Here is a 20861-nt window from a genome sequence, read left to right on the forward strand (position 1 = left end):
TGGCTGCCAGCCTCAGTTCTTTCTGAGGGCATCTGATTCTGGAAGCTTGTGGTTGGAGCTCTCGGCCAAGGGAAGGCTACAGAATGATCAGTGAGGTTACAGGGATTTGTAGACATGAAAATAGGAAGGGTTGAGCCCATTTAGTGCCTGTCTAGGGTAACAAGGCCACATGGGCAGCAGGAATTCAGGTGCAGCTATATCCAGCAGCTCAGGGCCAGGCTGGCATCAACGGTGTGGGTAGAGGCTAGTCTGGAGAGGCAGAAACCCCAGGCTCAGACAGATAAGTCAGGTTACTTAATCTATCCACTTTAGTCTGACTCATCCCAGAGAGATTCACTCAGTGCCAGGCTGGCCCTGCCAAAGGGTTTCCATGCCCTGAGTTCTGGATACACAGGGCTAGGCATGTCTCTGGGATCCTCCAGGCCACATCATCAAAAAGGTATAGGACAGCCACGAGGAGACTCTTGAGGAGGGCCTCTTGGCTCCTTGCTCCTTGCAGGCTGGTTCTGGCATTTTTTCAGGGCTCAAGGGTGCCTGGGGCTGCCCTCCCCTGCTCCTGCTGCTGGAACTCTTCGTGGGCTCGATCCAAGTCTGCAAGTACCTCCAGCAGGCGGGCAGCTGCCACTCTCTGCTGGACCAGGACATCAGGACAGTCCCCTGGGAGGGAGAGAAGGGGGACACAGGGACTGAGCCAGTCCAGGGCAGGCAGCCATAACCCAAACCCAATGGCTTTCTCAGAATGCAGATTTGCCATGTGCCCTGAGAATCCTAAAATGTACCAGAGTCCCACCCCCACCCCCCAACACACACACACAGCCTGTGGCCCAACAGTGGATTGGAAACAGGAGGGTGGGCAGAAGGACACAGGTGTGCTTGGCAAGCTGTGAAGAAGTGTCATATAGGGAAAAGAAAAGGGACTTCCTTAACCCCATACCTTTTGTGGCACTGGAGCCCTTCTCTATGTCTGCTTCTGGAGTTGTATTCATGTTGGAATCCTCCAGAAACTTCATCCTGGGAGTTGAGGGAGAAAAACAAGGCTAGAACCTGATTCCCAATTCTGCTCCCTACCCCAGAGAATCTCTGCTGGTTGCAGGAGACATTAAGGATTCCCATGAATCATCACCATCATCATCACAGCAAACGTTTCTAGAGTGCCAGACACTGTTCTAAGTCCTTTACGTGTATTAACTCATTTAACTATCATGACAAACTTGAGTGGTACTCATGTGAGTAGGTACTATTAACTTCATTATACAGATGATCACTGAGACACAGAGAGGTAAAGTAACTTGTCTAAGGTCACACAGCATAATAATAATCATTACCATTTACTGAAAGCTAACTGTGCAGCCAGGCACCTACAAACAGCTTTGCTTGTAAGTAGCTCATTTGATCCTCAGGACAATCACATGAGGTAGGTATCATTATTATCCCCATTTTCCAGATGAAACAGAAGTTAAGAAACTTGTTCCAGCTCACCCAGACAGTTAGTGGCTAGGTCAGAATTTGAACCCAGGCAGGTCAGCTTCAGAACCCACTCTATAATGGGTTGGAACAAATCTGTCACTGAATAACAGTGATCCTAAGGCCAGGAAGGGGAAGGGACATATCCGAGGTCATATAGCAAGCTCAGCAGGCCAGGATTTTATGTGAATTGTGCCTGTGTCTCTGGAGCCCCAGGTAATAAAAGATCCTAAGATCTGGTTCTGCATTAGGACTCGCCCAAGGATGCTTCCCAAACCCTGACTTTGTAGACACCCAGTCCTCACCCCGGGCTTGGCACCCCAGGAAGCTCCACCCATGCAAATGGAAACAATGAGTAAAGGAGCCCAGAGAGGCCACAGTTTGTGGCTGGCCTAGCTGTCATAGGAGGTGAAGTGGGGTGGGTGGGGACACCTACCTGAGCTGGTCCCGCCCCAGGAGCAGCTGCCGATATACCATCTGGGTCTCAGCATCAGGATCCAGCGGGTCACTCCAATCCCCCAGAGTGATGGCCGAGTGCGTGCGGCTGCAGCCAGCAGCTGAGGGGATTGCGGCATCATCAGTAAATCCTCCCTCCCCTTCCAGAAGCCCATGGCCCAGCAGTTGCCAAGTCCTGCCCTTTCTACCTCTGAAATCTCTCCTGAAACTTACTGTTTCCTTCGAGACCCTGCTTCCTCCACTCGGTGGAGCTCGCATTGCCGCTCCCCATGGATTCCAGCAGTAGCCCCCTCCCTGGCCTCCCTGCCTTCTCCTCCGATCCCCCTTGCCACTCCCTGGACTGTAGCGGCAGCCTCGCCTCTCCCTGTCCTCCTTCCACGTTCTAGGCGCCGATCCTTCAGCCTGCTCTGTCTCACCTCCAGGCCTTTGCTCACGCCCTTTGCTCTGCCTGCAACACTCTTCCTTACCCTATCCCTGTCTCCAACTTTGCTGCTTAACTCCTCTACTCAGGTCACAGTTAAGCAGCACCTCCTCCAGGAAGTCCCCCTTGATCTCCCACCCTGAGGCTGGGTCAGAGGCATTCACTGGAGTCTCAAAAGCCTCATCTTCGCACTCACATCACTAAATTATAATTGTGCAGTTATGCACTCATCTTCCTTGAGAGCAAGCAGGCAATGTGTGTCCACACACCACTGGACACCTGGCACATAGTGGGTGCTTAAAAAAACAGAACCTCACATTTATGAGCACTCTGTGCCAACCAATGTTCTAAGCGCTTTGTGTGTATGACCTCATTTAATCCTCACAACTCTTTGGGATAGGCACTATTATTAACCCTATTTCACAACTGAGGAGACTGGGGCACAAAGAGGTTAAGTAACTTGCCCAAGGTTGCACAGCTAGCCCGAGTGGAGTTGAGACACCTGCTCACTGACAGGTTAGGAACGTGGAGACTGCAGTCTGTCCTGCCCCCTTACCTGAGCGCTCAGCCTGGAGGCAGCAGGTCCATCGTGAGCTGCGGAAAGCCCCGGGATGGCATGTGGCCAGCTTGTCTGGGTTGGGGGCACTGGCCTTGCGCAGGGCTGACAGCCATTGGTTGAGGTCATTCACGTTCTGTGGGGGAGGGGCAGTCAGGAGTGGAAGGGGACCCCACGGAGCCCTCTGCCCTCCATCCTTGCAGTGCCTCACCTTGCACTGGAGGTAGGTGGTGTGCAGCACCCCCACGCCGTCCTGCGTCACCACCTGCATCACGTGGGGCAGCTGGAAGGCGCCCTCATCCACGCGCTCCACGGCACGGATGTGCGACACCGGGATGGAAGAGCACATCTGGGGAGGAAGAGTGCCACTGCGGGGTGGGCTGGGGGCTAGGGGCTAGGGCAAGGGTAGTAGGGCCCAGGGACAGCTTCTCTCTGGGTGAGTACATCAGGTAGAGTCCCCACAAGTGGGGACGTTCAATCCTGTACATTTGTGCTCTGTGTGCCTGTCCATTTGGCTGCTTCACGAGTCCTGCAGTCCTGCCCCATCACTCTCTAGGTGACTTAACTTCTCTGGGCATCAGTTTCCTTCTTCATAATACCAATAATAGCTACCACTTGGGATGCAGTTCTAAGCCCTTTACTGTATATTTATCAACTTATTTAATCATCACAACTAGCTTCTGAGGTTGGGTCTATTATTCTCCCCAATTTGCAGATGAGAAAACTGAGGCACAAGAGGATAGATGATCCTTCCAAGGTCATTCTGCTGATGGAGCCAGAGTTGGAACCCAGGGAGTTAACCTCTAGAATCTACACTCTGTTGGTAATATAGAAATAGTAAGCGTGGACACCCTCTTGAGTGTTAGCTGTTGTTATCTATGGGTGTGCCTACAGGAATGGGTAGATCCCAGTACATGTCTCATTTGTGCTAGTCATGAATGTCAGCCCTGTGAAGACAGGAATTTTCTCTGTCTTGTCCACTGCTATATCTCCAGTGCCTAGAACAGTGCATGGCACGTCGTAGGCACTCAATAACTGTGTGCTGAATGAATGAATGAATGAATCAGGGAATGAATGCCTGTATGTGTGTGCACATACACCTGGGCATGTACCTCTGAATGAGCACATCCAATTTTACGTGAGTCTGTACAGTATTTGGCATAGATCTGGGAACACTGCAGGCTGGTTCCATCGTCCATGCCCTATGTGTGTCTACATCTGGAAGGCTATGTCCAGGCCACTACGTGCGCACATTCTGAAGGACATGTGACGGTGAGTACATGTAGGTGTACTCCTGTCCCTGTCTTGTGCCTGCACTGGCCTGAAGCTGTGAGCAGAGCCTGGCTTGAGAGTTGGGAGTTGCTCCGTTGCTATGGCGCCTTGCCCCACTCTGGGCCTCAGTTTCCCCATGGGTACAAAGAGACAGCTCTGTGAGGGAGGAAACCCCTTCGTGGTGGGATGGAGCCCCACCTGCCACTCAGGATTCTTGGAGTACGAGAGGGTCTTCCCGCTGAGCCAGAAGTAGCGCTTCTTGAAGGCAAAGCGTGTGGCCAGGCCAGCAGGCTCCTCCTTGCGCTTTAGCAGGTAGCCTTCTCGTACAGTCACCGAAGGTGGGACCAGGGCCCTGACTGGGCCACCAGCTTCTGGGAAATGGGAGAAGGAAAGTGGGGGACAGTGAGCCCTTCCTGCCCAAACTCAACCTGCCAGTGTGGCCAGGGCCTCTGGATGAGCTTGGTTCTCTGCTCTCCCAGAGGCAGGAGAGAGGAACATGATCACATTGGACGCCACTCCCTCAACAGCAAATGGTGTCATTGATGCGGGGGTTGGGGGGTGCAGAGGAGACCTGGACAATCCCTCTCCAACCAGAGGGAGCTGCAGGCGGTGGTGCAGGCAGCCAGCAGGGGGAGCCATGGCCCATACAAACCCGTGCAGGGGATGTTCTGGATCTATCCATGCTCAGGGAGCCAGGGCACAGGTCCCCTCTCCAGCACCACAGGGGCCCCACCATGCTACAGCCAGGGCTCCACATTCCAGCAGGTTGCTCCAATGTGACTTGGACCCAACTATGTCATGACTTGAGCCCCACACCATGATATGGACTCAGCCTCAACAGCTCCACTTAACACCATCCTATGGCTTCAGTTCACTCCAAGTCAAAGCCAAAATCCTTCCTGCAGCCTCAAAAGCCCCTCATGGTCTGGCCCTCTCACCTCTCTGGCCTCACCTCCCCCTAGCTCTCCCTCATTCATGCTGCTCACGCCTCAGGGCCTTTACATGTGCTGTTCCCTGCCCTGAACACTCCTCCCCAGGATCCTCATGGCTCTCTCTCTGTCCTCCTTCAGGTATTTATTCTAATATCACCATTCCCGGCCAACCTATCTAAAAGTTCTGCCTCCCACCCCAACCCCAACATTCCCTTCCCTCCTTTATTTTTTCTCCTTATTACTTAAAACTCCCTAACACACCATATAATTTGCTATTCGTCTTGTTTACAGCTTGTGATCACCACTAGAATAAAACTTCTATGAGAGCAGGATTTTCTTCTGCCTTGTTCACGCATGTATGTACCCAGCACCTAGATGGTGCCTATTACATAGTAGGCACTTAACAGATATTTGTTGATTGCATGCACACCATGCCATGATCCCACCCACGTCCCCACATTGGCTGGGACAGCTTGGCGGACAGGGCCCCAGCTCTGTTCATCTCTGGAACCTAGCAGGTGCCAGGAAATAGTTGACGGACTAGCTGACCTGCAGGTCCAAATTCTCAGTGTTGAGAAAACTGTGTGTGTGTGGCGGGGGGGGGGGGTCCTGAGTGCCCCCGGTGGGGTGACAAGCCAGGTATGGCAGGACACAAGAACTCACCCTCATCCCCATCCACATCCACCAGCCGGTCCAGGAAGTCTCTCACACGTGAGATACTCTGCAGCAGGAAGGGGTGTAGGGGAGCCATCCACAGTTCCTTGCCCTGGCCCAGCTGCTGGCCTAGGTTTCCAATGCTCTGTACAGCCTGGAGCAAAGGAGCAGGGGATGTCAGGGCCAAGGTACTGCAGAGGGGATGGCCCTCTGTGGACCCACACAGAACCGCACAGTCCTGGCTCCCAAATCAGAGTTCAACGGAAGACTCATACCAGTGCCCTGCCTTGAGCAATATCTGTTCCTCCCTCCCCCTTTTGGAATCTGCACCCCTAGTGCCTTTATTCTGTTCTGACCCAAGCCCAGATCCCCACACACACCCAGCACTGCTCAATCCTATCATGCATACTCAGGAGCCCATCAGAACCTCAAGTTGTTGCTGCTTTACAAAGGATGGTCTAATTCCCACTAAGGTATAAATGGCTGCTAGCCTGCTTCCTACTTTACTCCTGGAGGGGTCGGGTTTTTATTTCAAAAGAGGAAATTGGAGAGCATAATGAATGTCTTCACACTCAGGATGGACTGCTAATGATGGTGTTTCAGACATGGATTTCTTTGGGTCTCCTTTGGGTCTTCTGCAGGTCTGGCCCCCCAGCTCTGTTCTTACAATGCTTTTTTCCCTGGCTAAGAGCATCCAGGATGGGGAACCCCACTGCTGGCACCTTAGCAAGCAGCAGCAGCGAGCGGCTGGTCTGGGGGTCGGCGTGCTGGTCCCAGAGGTCAAACAGCTTTGGGGTGAGGATGGCAGGCGCGAAGAATCGCAGGAAGAGAAAGCCGCTTATGGCCAGGTACTTGACGTCCTGCCAGGAGGAATGGCAGGTGAGTGGGGCTCCCAAAACCCACTTCTCAGCTGGGGAAACTGAGGTAGCAAGGACTAGAAATTGTTGGTACAGGGAGAAGTGGGATGGGAAATGGTCAGGAGGCCATACTGGCCTGCCAAGGAGGCTTTTGCTCTACGAGCCTCAGTTTCTCCACCTGGAAAATGGAGTAACAATACCAATCCAGCAAAATCAGATTTAGCCAGATGTCCTCAGAGTCTACTTTGGGCCAAGCACTGTGCTCAGGGCACAGCCTTATGAGGGGGATGCCGTCATTATTTTCATTTTACAGATGAGGAAGCAGAAGCCCAAAAATGTCACATGACTTGTCCAAGGTCACACAGCTAATTAGTAGAGAAGACGGGATTCAAACCCAGATTTATGATTTTTTGTAGTAATTGCAGTAGGCCAGATACTTCTCCATACATTTCGTTTACTTTAATGCTTACCCCAGGAGGAATTATATCTCCCTTTTACAGAGGATGCAACTGGCCCAGAGAGGGAAGATCACTTGCTAAAGACCACAAAGCTGTAAGTGGTAGAGCTAGGATTTGGACGCAGGCAGGATTGGAACTCTGTTCTTCACCACACTCTCCTGCCATTCAACACCAGCTACTGCGAAGTGTTCACTGAGTGTCAGAAACTAAACCTGAACTACCACATTTAATTCTCAAACAACCCCGTGGGGTAGGTAATCATCCCCATTTTCTAGATGAGGAAAATGAGGCTCAGTTGTCAACCAGTTCAACAGGCTCCAGAGCCCATCCTGTGTGCATCTCCCACCCCCAGCCTCTGCCGTCTACAAACTGTAGAGTACGGTGCCCCTCCGTGTGGGCCTCAAGCCTGGCCCACATGCAGGTGAGGCTGGCTCCCCAGCTCTAGCAGAGGGAACTCAGGGAGAGGGTGTATCTTACTCCCCCCAAACCAGCTCCTTACCCACCTCTCACACTTGCCCAGCTATACTTAGCCTGAGAGTGTGCTCCTGTGTTTATTTAGGGGTTGTATTCACACATGAGACAATACCCTCCCCTGGGAGTGTACCAACTTCCTGGGGCTCCTCAGCCTTGACAGTGAGCCCTGCAAGAGTTGAGTACCTGGAGCTCCCCAGAGGGAGGGTCTCCTCCACCATCTGGAACCCTGAACCACCCACAACACCACCCCCCGCACACCTGCCATGTTCTGATAATTTTAGCCTTCGATGTCAGCTCGTTAACTTCCTCCTTTCTTGAGGGGAGGCACAGGTGTCAGAGCAGTGGATGTGGACAAAGAGGCTTCCCTGGGTTCTCCTTACCCTTCCCACTTTCCCAGACTTGAGAAAGTCCCTGCTCTTAGCTCACCTTGGAGGCCGAGAAATGGGGGACACTTGGGTGTCACTGATATTGCCTCCCTGGACAAGGGCTGCACTGTCTGGGGAGCTGGACTCCCCACTTCCCTTCTGTCCTCCCTGGCATAGCCATGCCCTACTTAACACCTCTGCTGGCAGCCCAGGTGACAGCCCAGCAAAGTGGGGCATAAACCAAGTCACATCCCACTTTGAAGGCCCAGAGCTCACTCCTCAGCTGGGGAGGAGCGGGGGATAAGGACAGAGACCCAAGCTGGGAGTCCACAGCTTTGGCCAAGATGCTCTACCTCTCTGGGCCTCAGTTTCCCCATCTGTAAATGGGAAGTGCACAGAGATATGGCATAAATCAGAAGCTCTTAACCCGGACTCTAGGAATTAGACCGTTACATCTCCAACGTTTAGCAGGTCTTAGATCTTTCTGCAAAGCGAGCCCCGTATCTGCATTTCTGTTACATCAGCACTACATAAGAGTCAGTCTTACCCAATGTCATTTGTTAGCAAGAACAATGACAGCCTCCTTGGAAAGTGTGCTGCGCATTAAACCAGGAGGTCTCAAACTGGTGGTCCACAGGCCAGTCCAACTACAAGCATGTAATAATTGGCCCAAAGTGTTTTTGTTTGTATTTTTTTTGTTTTTTCTGGGTTTTTGGTGGGTTTTTTCTTTTTCTTTTTCTTTTTCTTTTTTTTGGCGTTTGGCCAGTGTGGGAATCCAAAACCTTGACCTTGGTGTTATCATTACCACATTCTGACCAGCTGAGCTAACCAGCCAGCCCTTATTTGGTTTTTTAGGTAAATTAGTGCCAGCATTTTAAAAAGGAGAGACCTTACAAAATCCAGAATATTGGCTTAAAAAAACCAAAAACGTCTAAAGATCTAGCAATACTGGGCCCCATTCCTATCCTACATGACAATAATTATTGGAAGCTGCCACTGTTAGATGAGCTGTGGGAGCTCCAGTTTGCCACAGTCCCCACCACTCCCTACCACCCCCCGCCTTACACTTACTGTTTATGCACTTCACCTGCCTGAAGCCCACAGCATCTGAGCTTCCAACTTTTGTATCCATGTTTGTAAAGCACTAGCACATTCAGGAATTTATTTTTAGACTTTATTTTGATGTCTCCTACTGAGCACCTACTGTTTGCCAGATCCCTGCCTCTCCCTCCCCCAACTTCTCTCTCTCAGCTGAAATTCAAGAAGCACTGCTTTGTGCCAGACCCTATTATTTGGAGGTTTTGGGTACAGACTCAGAAGCCAGCCTTCCTGGGTGGGTGCTAATCCCAGCACCACTCCTTTCTAGCTGTATTACTTAGCCTCTCTGGGTCTCATTTTCCTCCTCTGTAAAATGGGAATAATAATTATACTAGTACCCACCTCACGGGATAGATATGAATTAGATGAGTACATAAAACACTTAAAACAAGGTCTGGCCCACTCACTGTAAGGGCTACAGACAGTTGTAGCTGTAATCATCATCATCATCATCATCATCATCATCATTATAATCACCCCTGGGTCCCAAACCCTGCCAGGAACACTGTCCCTACTTCTGCCAGGAAACACAGTGCTTTAGTATGGGCTGCTCAGGTTCTGGTCCCACCTCTGTCTTGACTGTCTGTGTGACCCTGGGCAAGCTACTGTCCCTCCCCAGACTCAGCCTCCCCACTTGCCCAGTGGGAGCGCCTGGCCCACCTCATGCTCCGCCTGGGGGAAGTGCTCCTCCACGCGTTGATGCAGCTGCTTGAAGGCGAGGCGCATGGCCGGGGGGCAGCGCCCCACAGAACCCATGATGGCATCCACGATGGGCCCCAGGTAGCCTGTCAGCAGCCCCAGACTGGTCTCCCGCACCTGTTCCTCCGAGGCTGTGCCCTTGAAGGAGATCCTCCTGGAGGAGCCAGCAGTGCAGCTCAGCCTCGGAGCACAGCATCTGCTCTCTCACAACCCTCCACCAGCCCCCACTGAGCTCAGAGAGCGGCCACCTTCCCCTCCCACCTCTGCAGCCTCCCTCTGACCACTCCCACCAGGCTTCTTGCTGTTGCTTAAACACATTGAGCTCTCTCCCATCTCAGCCTTGGTGCTTGCTCTTCCCTTTGCCTGGGACACTCTTGCCCCCACATTCAGCTTAAATGTCCCCTTCCCAAAGAAGCTGTCCCCCTGTCATGGCTCATCATCGCAGGCCCTGGTTCCATGCATTTTCAGCTTGGACAAGTCAGTCACACACTTCCACCTCAGGACCTTTGCACATGCTGTTCCCCCTGCCTGGAACACTCTTACAACAAATCTCCACATAACTCCCTCCCTCACTGCCTTCAAGTCTTTGCTTAAATGTCCCCTTCTATATGAGGCTGTCCCTGTGACCACCCTATGGAATATCTTGACTCCCTTCCCTTCTTTGTTTTCCTCCATTCCACTGATCACCTGCATGAGCCTTCTTCTTGAGATTGGTTTTTTGTCTCCTTCCCCCTGGAAGAGGGATTTGTGTCCATTGCTCTCTGCTGTACCCAGTGTTTGGTCCAGAGCCTGGCACTCAACAATTGTTTTGTTGAGTGGATGACAGGATGGCACTTTTTTTTTTGGCTGCTGACTGGTACAGGGATCTGAACCCTTGACCTTGGTGTTACAACGTCGCATTCTAACCAACTGAGCTAACCGGCCAGCCCAATACGACTTTTCCAGATGCAATTATCTTGTTCCCTCCTTTCTCTACAATTTGAGGGTCTAACTTGCCCCACCCAGACTAAGAACTCCAGGGAAGCAAGGCTGGAGGTTCTCAGCCCCACTATGTCCTGGACCCAATAAGCTAACCCTGGACTCACTGTCTCTGGCATTGTATCATTTAATCCTAATGGCAACCGGAAGAGTTAAGTAGCCTGATTACTCCCATTTAACAGGTAAGGAGACTGAAGCTTAAAGAGGTAACCTTGCAAATAAGTGTCAGAGCTGAGATTAGAACTCAGGACTGCCAGCTCCAGAGTCTGACTAGCATCTTGCCTGCCCAGGCCCCCGGATACTCCTACTCCCTGGGGGCCCCAACTGCGTCTCTCCATTCTTGTCAGGTGTGCTAGGAAAAGCCCTTGCCTTGTAGTTTCACAGACGGACTCTGCCCGTCTCCTCAGGGCCTGGTTCGAATCTCCACTTTGTATCTTCCTGGCTGTGAGACCCTAGGCAGTGACCTCCCCTCTCTGAGGCTCAGTTTCCTCATCTGTAGAAAGGGGTCCTGCTGCCTGTCTCTTGGTGGTCAGAATGTGTGGGCAACACTTGCTGAGTAGGGCCCAAAGTGAAGGAAAGGATGACTCTGCAACCAGCTCCCCTGGCACCATGGGAACAAGCCAGCCTGGCTGGAGGGTGGAAGGTTCTGGAAAGAAAGGAGGAGCCCACGGAGGCCTCTAGTCACTGCTTTGCTTCCTACCAATCTCACTGAGAGGATCGCGCTCCAGAATCCCAGCCCCCCAGGGCCTCAGCCGCCAGCACCACAGTGCTAGAAATGATGGCTCTTACGGAGCACTCACCCCGTGCCAGGCTTTGCATGCATAACCAAGCTAATTCTCACAACCACCCACCAAGCAGGTGTCATGAACCCAAGTTTCTGAAGAAGTAACGAAGGCACAGGTGGTCAGGTCACATGTCCCCCAGTAGTGGCAGAGCTGGGATTTGAACCCTGGGCACTCAGCTCAGAGTCTGGCCCATGACCAGACTCTAAACAGCCCGAGGAGCCATGTACTCACATGTGAAGACTGAGGTTCAACCCAGAGCTTCCGAGCAGCCCAGACCCAGCCTGACAGGCTCTGATGGGTAAGGGGGGCTGTTGGAGGGTCGGGGTGCACCCGCGGGCTTTGCTCACCTGGCTCGGCCCAGGTCCATCTTGCATGGGTCCAGCTCCATGTACTTCTTCTCCTCGAAGACACGGCTGATCACTGGCTTCAGGACCTCGTGCAGATAGGGCATGCCCACAAGCTGGGGGCAGGGGGCACCACACAGGGTGGGGCTGAGGGCGAGGCCAGGGTGTTCCCCTTCAGCTAGGGCAGGGGGACCATGTGGGGAGAGGTTCAGAGACAGGCTGGGGCGTGTTTAAGCAGTGAGGTAGGGGACACGACCAGGGGTGCAACTCAGGGCAAGGCCAGGCACCAGCCACCCAGTGCTGTCTAGGGTCCAGCTGAGCACTGGGAAGGGAGTCCCCCTGAGGAAGCTGCCACCTGGCCCCCCAGGCCTTCACCTACTCACCTTCATAAACTGTTCCATTGACTTGGATGCCAGGGAATTAGAACGGAAGAGGGTGTTGGGGTCAGCTGGGAGGAGAGGGGGAAGTGTTAACTGAGATTTGAGGGGCTGGGCCCAGTTCACCCCACTCACCCAAGGTGGGTGTCATGATTCTTCTAGCCTCAATAATCAGGGAGACCTGAAACATCAACCCCATTCACAGTGCAGGGGCCCAGAGTGGTTAAGTGAGCTGCTGAGTCATACAGCTCACAAGTAGCAATACCAGGACCTGAACCCAGAAGTGAGCTCCCGGTCATCTGGGGTGCACAGCACAGGGAGCACCCCCACAGGAGCCCCAACCCTCTTCCTGAGGCCTCCCCATTCCTCCCCTAGATACCCTCTTACAGACCCATCCCTGAAGGTCACGAAGGCAACTCACTGGTCCGAGCCACCTCACGCCGGGTGAGATAGTCCAGAAAGGGCCCAGCCAGGCCCCGGCCGAGAAATAGCTTCACCATCTTGGTGGCAAGGTCCTGGCGGCAGTCCCCCGAGGTCAACTCCTCTAGCACAGCCAGTGGGCTAGCAGCATCCTCCTGGGCAGGGACAGGAGGCCAAACAGGTGACCTGGGGCCCTAAGACCCCAAGCAGAAGAGCCCAGATGGGGCTGCCCGAGGTAGGTGGAGGCCATGATCCAGACCTTGGCATACTCTGGTGAAATCACTTGCCTGACACACCCACCTCGGCTGGCCCCAGCACAGACTCCATGAGCAGCTCCGTGAGGGGCTGGTAGTACTGGGAGGGCAGGACGCGGTCCTCAATCAGGCGCACCTTCAGCCGGAGGGCGCCCAGGTTCCTCCTGACCAGGATCAGATCACAGGGGAAGAAGTCTAAGCATGTATGGGCAGGTGTGGATATCCAAGATAGACAGGAGCGAACACAGGTAAGGAGCACAGATATTTGCAAAACAACACAGATTTGGACAGGTGTGAACAGGTGTCACCAATATAAACAGGTGTGGACTGATACTGACAGGCATAAAGAGGAACACACAAGCACAGGCAGTGTAAACAGATGTGTGGTCGGTGTAAACAACTGTGTGCAGAAATAGTGTGAGCAGGTATGAGTAGTGTAGTCAGGTGTGGACAGGTATAGACAAGTGTGGATAGCGTGAACAGGTGTGGCCAGAATAAACAGGTGTGAACCGATACTGACAGATATAATCAGGAATAAACAAGTGGAGACAGCATAAAGAGTGTGGCCAGTGTAAACAAGTGTGTACAAGAATAGCCAGTGTGGACAAGTGTAGATAGGTGTGAAAGGACCCAAAGTTGTGGACACACATCAACACGTGTAAACTGACATGTTTGCATGTGAACAGGTGGATGAGTGTAAAGTGAATCCACTTAGACATATGTGAACACACCTTGAAAGACATTCAAAAACGTTTGTTAAAAGGATGAATGCGTGAATGAATACAGTGGCATGGTGATAGTGTGGGCTGGTGTGGCACCCACGAGGACCCGCCCATGAGTGAGGTTGGTACCTGACATGGTTCCAGCCTGGCCCCCTCCCCTCTGTGCCCACATTTACCCAGAATCCTCCTCGGCTCTGGGAAAGGGCAGGAGGCGGAACCAGCCATTAGGCGGCTTCTGCTGCAGGGTCTGCGGGGGGAACTCCACCTGCGGGAGACACACACACCCTCAACCAGGCTCTGCCCTGCCCTGCCCAGGTTCCACCCAGCCCTGGAAGAAGAGCTCAGTCTGCCTACCCGTGGAGGGTCAGCATGGCCTGCCAGGGACCACCACCTCCTCCTTCCCCACAATCATAAATTATTCACTCCTGCCAGGGCACTGAGGGCCTCCAGCGGACACTTCATTTACAGCTGAGGAAAGTGAGTGTCAGAGAAGTGGCGTGACTTGCCCAAGGTCACACAGCTGCTAGAGACATGTCTGGACTGGGTGTATTTTTATCTGTTTAGGACACAAATTGCATCTATCAAAACATCCAGAAGGCCCCCAAACACCATCCCTTCTCTCTTTTTAAGTAACAACTTTATAGAGATATAATTCATATCCCATACAATTCACCTATTTAAAGTATACCATTCAGGGTCTGGCCAGTCAGCTCAGTTGGTTAGAGCACGTTGTTATAACACCAAGGTTAAGGGTTCAGATCCCATACCAGCCAGCCACCAAAAATAAATAAAGTGTACAATTCAGTAATTTTTAGTATATTCACAAAGTTGTGCAACCATTGCGTCTAATTTCAAAACATTCTCTGTCAGCATCCTAAAAAAGCCTGAACTCATTAGCAGTCACTCCCTGTCGCCACCCCTAGCCCCAGCCCCTGGCAACCACTAAGCAACTTTCTGTGTCTATAGATTTGCCTATTCTAGACATTTCATGTAAATGACATCATACACTACATGTTTTGGGGGGACTGGCTTCTTCCACTCAGCATCATGTTTTCAAGGTTCATCCATGTTGTAGCACATGTCAGTACTTTACTCCTTTTTATGGCTGAATAATATTCCATTTATGGATAGACCACACTTTGTTTATCTGTTGATGGACATTGGTGTTTTGCTTTCACTCTGGGCTATTATGAATAATGCTGCTCTGAACATTTGTGTCAAAGCTTTTGTGTGAACAAAGGTTTTCATTTCCCTTGGGTATATACCTAGGAGTGGAATTGCTGCGTCCTCTCCTAGGAGAGGAACTGCCAGACCGCTGTCCAAAGCAGCTGCGCCACTTTACGTCACCACCAGCAGTGCGTAACCGAGCCTCCCTCTTCTTTGCTCTAATCTTGCCTCCTTCTAAAAACTGTCAACCCTATTGTAAATGTGGGAACCAGCCCAAATGTCCATCATCAGAAGAGTGGATAAGAAAACTGTTGCATATCTACACCATGGAATACTACTCTGCTATAGAAAAGAATACTACCATTCACAATAACATGGATGGACTTAGAGAGAATTATATTAAGTGAAACAAGTCAGGCAGAAAGAGAAATACCACATGTTCTCACTTATTTGTGGGAGCTAAAAATAAATAAATAAATATACAAACAAATAAGGGGCGGGAGAAGACACAACAATCACAATTCCTTGAACTTGTTAAGACAAGTGAATAGACATGATGTAGTGGGGAGAGGGGAGGGGAGAAGAGGAACGGGTAAAGGGACACAGAAAAAAAATTATTTGCTTTACTCCCCCCAAAATAAAAATAAAATAAAATAAAAAAACTGTCAACCTGAGTATAAAGCTGCTTTCACATCCCCTCCTACTGAGGGGCAGGAAAGTCATACCCATTTTACAGATCAGAAAACCAAACGAAAGACATGGAGCCCAGTGTTTCCAGGAGTAGGAGTTACAGGCTTAGGTTCTGGAGTCAGAGAGACCTGAATCAAATCCTGGCTCTGCTATTTCCCAGGCATATGAACTTGAGACAACCACTTAGCCTCTCTGAACCTCAGTTTCCCCTCTGTAAAATGGGGATAACAACAGTCCCCCACAGAGCAGCCATGAGGGTTAAGTGAATGAGGTTACGGTGGAGAAGCACTCAGCACAGAGCTAGCGCACACTCATCCACATGCTCTTGTCCCAAAATGAGAATCTGGGCCTACCCTGTGATTTCAGGCAGGTTCCTGCACCTTTGAGAGTCTCAGTTTCCTCACCTACACAATGTAGCAATGGGAATCCATCATCCAGGCCTACCCAGGGGAACTGATGAGGCAGCCTGCACATCCACCCTTCTAAGCCCCAGGATGCTCAGCCCATCTCTCCTTCCCTGGGGAGCCACAGAGGGTGTTGCAGGGAGTGATGCTGATAGAGTTTGGATGTGTTGTCCCAACCAAAACTCATGTGGAAATCTGATCCCCAGTGTGACAGTTTGAGTCACGGGGACGGATCCCTCATGAATGGATTAGTACTCTCCCTAGGTGGAGGAGTAATGAGTGAGTTCTCACTCTATTAGTTCCCACGAGAGCTGGTTGTTTAAAAGACCCTGGCACCTCCCCTCTCTTTCTCTCTTGCTTCCTTTCACCATGTGATCTGTGTGTACCCACCAGCTGCCTGCCACTTTCTGCCATGAGTAGAAGCAGCCTGAGGCCTGCGCCAGATGCAGCTGTCCCAGAATCGTAAGCCAAATAAACCTCTGTTCTTTATAAATTACCCAGTCTCAGGTATTCTGTTATAGCAACACAAAATGGACTAATACAGATGCTCACCATGCCCAAGAAATCATTCTTGCCCACCATGTCCCAGTCCCAGAGCTCCACTCGTAATGAGGACGGGGCACCTGGCATCTCTCGCAGCTCCAAGACCTCATCCCAGTGCGGGAAGCGAGTCTTCTTGATGGTCTGAGGTAGGGGAAGTGGTCTGTGAGCAGGAGAGCTGAAGGGGACCCCACCCGACCACTGGATGTCCTGCTCCTTCCTGGCTCCGCTCCCCACTGCTCACCGAGGTCTCCAAGCTCTGGCTGCCCCAAAACACACGTGCGAACGGGTCAGACGTGCCAGAGATGTCTCGGGGAGCCAGGTCCCTGGGGAGAGATGAGGAAAGGAGTGAGGGGACACAAGATCCTAGAGGACCAATACCCAAGTTGGCTCTGGAAAGGGGGTTCAGGGTAGATCATTCAAATGCCACTGGTTTCCAAGGCAAGGAACTGTTCCACCATAGGGGCCCAGCAAGGGGCACCTCTCACCATGCCTGTCCAGACTCAGTACCTTCCTGTTGCCTCTCACTGCCCTAGGAGGAGGCACTAGTATGTATGCCCCTATTTTCCAGATGAGGAAACTGAGGCATGGGAAGGTCATATTCTGCATCACAAAGCCCAGAAAGTGAAGGTGCAATGGGAAGGGCGAAGGTAGCCTCAGTTTCCCCGGATGCCATAAATTGGAGACTAGATGCAAGAGTTCAAAGCCTGGCTCCACTCACTGGTTGGGTGACACCAGGAAAAGTCACTTCACTTCTCTGAGCCTTAGTATCCTTATCTGGAAAATGGGAACAATAACAGACCAACCTCAAAGAGCCAAAGGTTAAATGAGATGATGTGTGTAAAGGGCTTAGCATAGCACCTGGCAGGTGGTGAGTGCTCAGCTCATTTATTCATTCAGCAAACACTCATGCCCATACCCTGCCTAGAACCCAACAGAAGGCATGAGGCAGGGACTCCCTGCCTCTGGTTGCCATGACAACCCAAAAGTCTCACCCTAGTCAGCTTCCCTATGCCTCCTTCTTGAAGTCCCCAAATCCAGGAACATTCCCCACCCCCACTCCCCCACCAGGGACTGCTTGCTTCCTCCTTCTGCTCCTTTCCCTCCCCTGTTCAGCATCCAAAGCTGCCTTTGGTTTCCTAGGATCCAGCCCAGTTGCTAAGCGACAACAATCCCTCTCAGGCTTGCAAAGATCCCTCACAACCTTGTGACTGGGGAGGGGGCCATGGGCACAAAGCAGACAAGGAGCCCCTGCCTCATGCTGAATCCTTTGGCCTGTCCTCTGCCTCCTTGTTTCTCCCTCATCCGGACTCCAGGGAGCCCCAGCTGGGGCCAAGACTGGGGGTAGAAATCTGGAGGTGGTGGGAGAGGCACAGAGAGGGCAAGGAAAGACTTTATGGTCACACAGCAAGCTAGAAATAGAGAATACTTCCAACCTGGGTGAAGATTGGTCTAAAAGTGAGGGTTGGGGGAGTGAGGTGTGAAAAAAGGCAGGAAGACAAGATGGGAGATGAGAGGGAAAAAGGGGTGGAGGTATTTAAGGGAGCAGAATGACTAAGGAAGGGAGAAGGGGACTACAGTGGTATGCAGGCAAGAGGGAAGATGGATGAATGGACCATGAGCTGGTGCCCCTAGAGGACCATCTGTGGGTTCCGCTAGTCCTGCATTGTCTTCCTTCTGATTTCTCTTTGGGATAAGCCCTGCCCCTCCTTTACTTCCAGCCCACATGACTTAGTGGAGGAAGGCCAATCCTTCCTCCACTCCAGGAATAGGCTTGTGGCTTTGGCCTGACCAGTCAGGGCAATTGGTTCAGAGATAGGCATGTGCCCCAAGGGCTGGCTGGTTAGAGTGTGGTGCTGATAACACCAAAGTCAAGGCTTCAGATCGCTGTACTGGCTGGCCACCAGAAAAAAAAAAAAAAATAGAATTGGTTAATTCAGGACACCGGTTGGAGTAGTTATGGCAGTAGGATGCCAGCCTGGGGCTTCTAGAACAATCTTTGCCCCCAAGTGGAGAGAGGCTGCCTAAGAATGAAGCTAACACAGAGGGCAGCAGCGCCAAAAGACAGACAGATTCCTGATGTAACCTGGATCCAGCTATGCCTGAAGCCAATTGTTGGTCATATGAGCCAATAAACTAGCACTTCCGCGGAAGCCAGTATGAATTGGGTATCTGTCAGTTACAATTGGATTAATACACCTCCATACTCATTTGTCTGCCCATCCTAGTGTCTGGACTGATCTTGCTGTATACTAGGGACCTAACAAGAATTTTGCCCCAAGGAACTTGCACTCCAGTAAGCTTGGCCTGTTTGTCTACACAGGGATCCTGACCGTGAGCCCAGAAGTGCTCCAGGAGGGAGAAGGTCCCAAAGGCCAGGCAGCAGGGGGACCCAAGGGATTCTTCCTCATTCTCAGACCACCCCCCACACACCTCCATCACTACCATACCTGGCCTGGAGCACATGGCAGCGGAGGCAGCGGCCCCGCACATCCTCCAGCATCTGCACTGCCAGGTAGATCTCACCCTGCACCTCCGCATCTGGGTCCACGCGGCTCAGGTTGATCCAGCTGTCGATCCCTGGAGGGCACAGGCACTAACATTTATTAAGCACTTACCGTGTACTAGGCACTGTGTTCACTTAAAATTCAATTAACATTAAAAATGTATTAAGTAACTGACTCCTCATGTTAGCTTCTGATGTACGGACTGCAATTATCCCCACTTCCAGATGAGGAACATGGGAGGAGCTTTTCCCATGACCCCGCAGTTATTAAATGGCTGAGCTAGAATTTGAACACAGCCAGTACAGTTCTAGGGCCAATGCTCTTAACCATGTGCTATCCATCATTTGATCCCAACATACTCTCCCCTAAAGAAAAAATCTTGGGGCTAACAGTTAGCTCAGTTGGGTAGAGCATGGTGCTGAAAACATCAAGATCCAGGGTTTGATCCCTGTACTGGCCGGCCAAGAAAAACAAATCTTGGGCATCATTTCCTTCTCTCTCCTCTTCTCTCCTCTCCTTTGTAGCTATGGGGAAGTCAGCTTACAGCCTAGGAGTTGCTCTTTTGTAAGTGGTCTCTTTTCTCTCTACTTTTAAGGACTGTGTCTTTGATGTTCTGCAATTTCACCACAATGTGTTCAGGTAAGGATTATTTTAATCCTGCTTAGTACAGATTATGCTTCTTCTATTTATGGAATCATGTCCTTTCTTTCATTCTAGAAAATTCTAGGCCAACTTTTTTTTTTTTTAACACTTTTCTTTCCCTAATTATTTTAAATTACTATTTCCTCTCCCCAATTTTATCTATTCTTTCCTTCCGGACCTCTAATTAAATGGATGTTAGGTCTTCACATTTATTTTCCATGTCTCTGAACTTCTCTTTTATATTTTCCTGCTCCTTGTTTCTCTGAGATAAATTCTGAATAATTTATCTGGATCTTTCTCCCAGTTCACTAAGTCTCACTAGAGCTCTGAATGTTGTAATGTTTAATTTAGCCACTTAGTTCTTAATTTCAACAATTGCATTTGTCTCTAAAAGTTTTATTTGGTTCTTTTTAAAATCTGTCTGTTCATTTTTTACTTTTATTTTTTGTTTGTTTGTTTTTTGTTTTTAGTGGCTAGCCGGTACAGGGATTGAAGCCTAGACCTTGGTGTTATCAGCAACAAGCTCTAACCAACTAAGCTAACTGGTAATCCTGCCCGTTTATTTTTTAATTTATTGCTTTATTGCTGGCCTTTCTTGTGACTATGCATCTTTTATTTCTTTAAACATTCAATTCTTTTTTAAATCCTGTATATACTAATTACAAAACCTAGTCTTTGTGGGTCTAAATCTGATGGTCATTATTTCTTCTGACTCTTGTTCATGGTGGCCAATTTCCTTGTGTGTCTGGTGATCTTTGATTGTGAAGTCATTATTTGATCTTACTCTGTGGGAAACCCAAAGTGAGGATGCTTACCCCTGCAGAGCAGTGGTAGTTGCTTATTCTGGGACCCTTTCAGGGTCTCAGCCTAATGAGGAATTCCACATTTAGTAACATCCACTCTAGCCCAAGTTTGAGTCTCTTTGTTGACAGTAGAATAGATATTGATATTTGCTCTCAGGGAAGTCCTTCCTTATTCCCTGGCTTGTGCTCACCACTCCCTGTTAGGTTTTAGCTCACGATTTGGACTGCGGGAAATACTGAGGGATTTTCTTTCTTTACAGCAAGTCCAACAATGTTGAATCTGTTTAATTCAGAACCTCACTGTTATGTGGCAGGAGGTCACTTGTGAGGATCTAGGCCCCCCATGCTGCTGGAAGTGGAAGTCTCATCTAACCTCTCTCTATCTCCACTGCTACCCCCTAGTCTAGGATGCCACCAGTTTTCTCTTGTTTGGTCATTGCAACAGACTCCTAACTGATCTCCCACATCTGCTCTCATCCCACTGAGATCCAGTATCCACAAAGCAGCCACAGAGATCTTCTT

General features: G+C 50.7%; 1 protein-coding gene across 8 annotated transcripts in view; it reads right to left on the reverse strand.

Moving 5' to 3' along the window:
- Positions 1–517: 517 nt before the first annotated feature.
- RASAL1 (RAS protein activator like 1) overlaps positions 518–20861 on the reverse strand; it is a 30107-nt gene continuing 9763 nt past the window's right edge. The window contains exons 5-22 of one of the 8 annotated variants that reach the window (XM_063086688.1): positions 18838–18967; positions 16632–16713; positions 16400–16531; positions 13763–13851; positions 12911–13028; positions 12612–12765; positions 12197–12261; positions 11817–11929; positions 9668–9860; positions 7145–7147; positions 6478–6615; positions 5765–5909; positions 4368–4540; positions 3109–3246; positions 2898–3033; positions 1901–2021; positions 962–1011; positions 518–660 (exon numbers count right to left, since the gene is read on the reverse strand). In XM_063086688.1, coding sequence (XP_062942758.1) covers positions 518–660; positions 962–1011; positions 1901–2021; positions 2898–3033; positions 3109–3246; positions 4368–4540; positions 5765–5909; positions 6478–6615; positions 7145–7147; positions 9668–9860; positions 11817–11929; positions 12197–12261; positions 12612–12765; positions 12911–13028; positions 13763–13851; positions 16400–16531; positions 16632–16713; positions 18838–18967 — 2123 coding nt within the window. The remainder of the gene's footprint in view (positions 661–961; positions 1012–1900; positions 2022–2897; positions 3034–3108; positions 3247–4367; positions 4541–5764; positions 5910–6477; positions 6616–7144; positions 7148–9667; positions 9861–11816; positions 11930–12196; positions 12262–12611; positions 12766–12910; positions 13029–13762; positions 13852–16399; positions 16532–16631; positions 16714–18837; positions 18968–20861) is intronic. The other 7 variants (XM_063086685.1, XM_063086684.1, XM_063086682.1 and 4 more) reach the window with 7 other exon arrangements.

The sequence above is a fragment of the Cynocephalus volans genome, chromosome 2 (genome assembly GCF_027409185.1).
Source record: "Cynocephalus volans isolate mCynVol1 chromosome 2, mCynVol1.pri, whole genome shotgun sequence".
Lineage (NCBI taxonomy): Eukaryota > Metazoa > Chordata > Mammalia > Dermoptera > Cynocephalidae > Cynocephalus > Cynocephalus volans.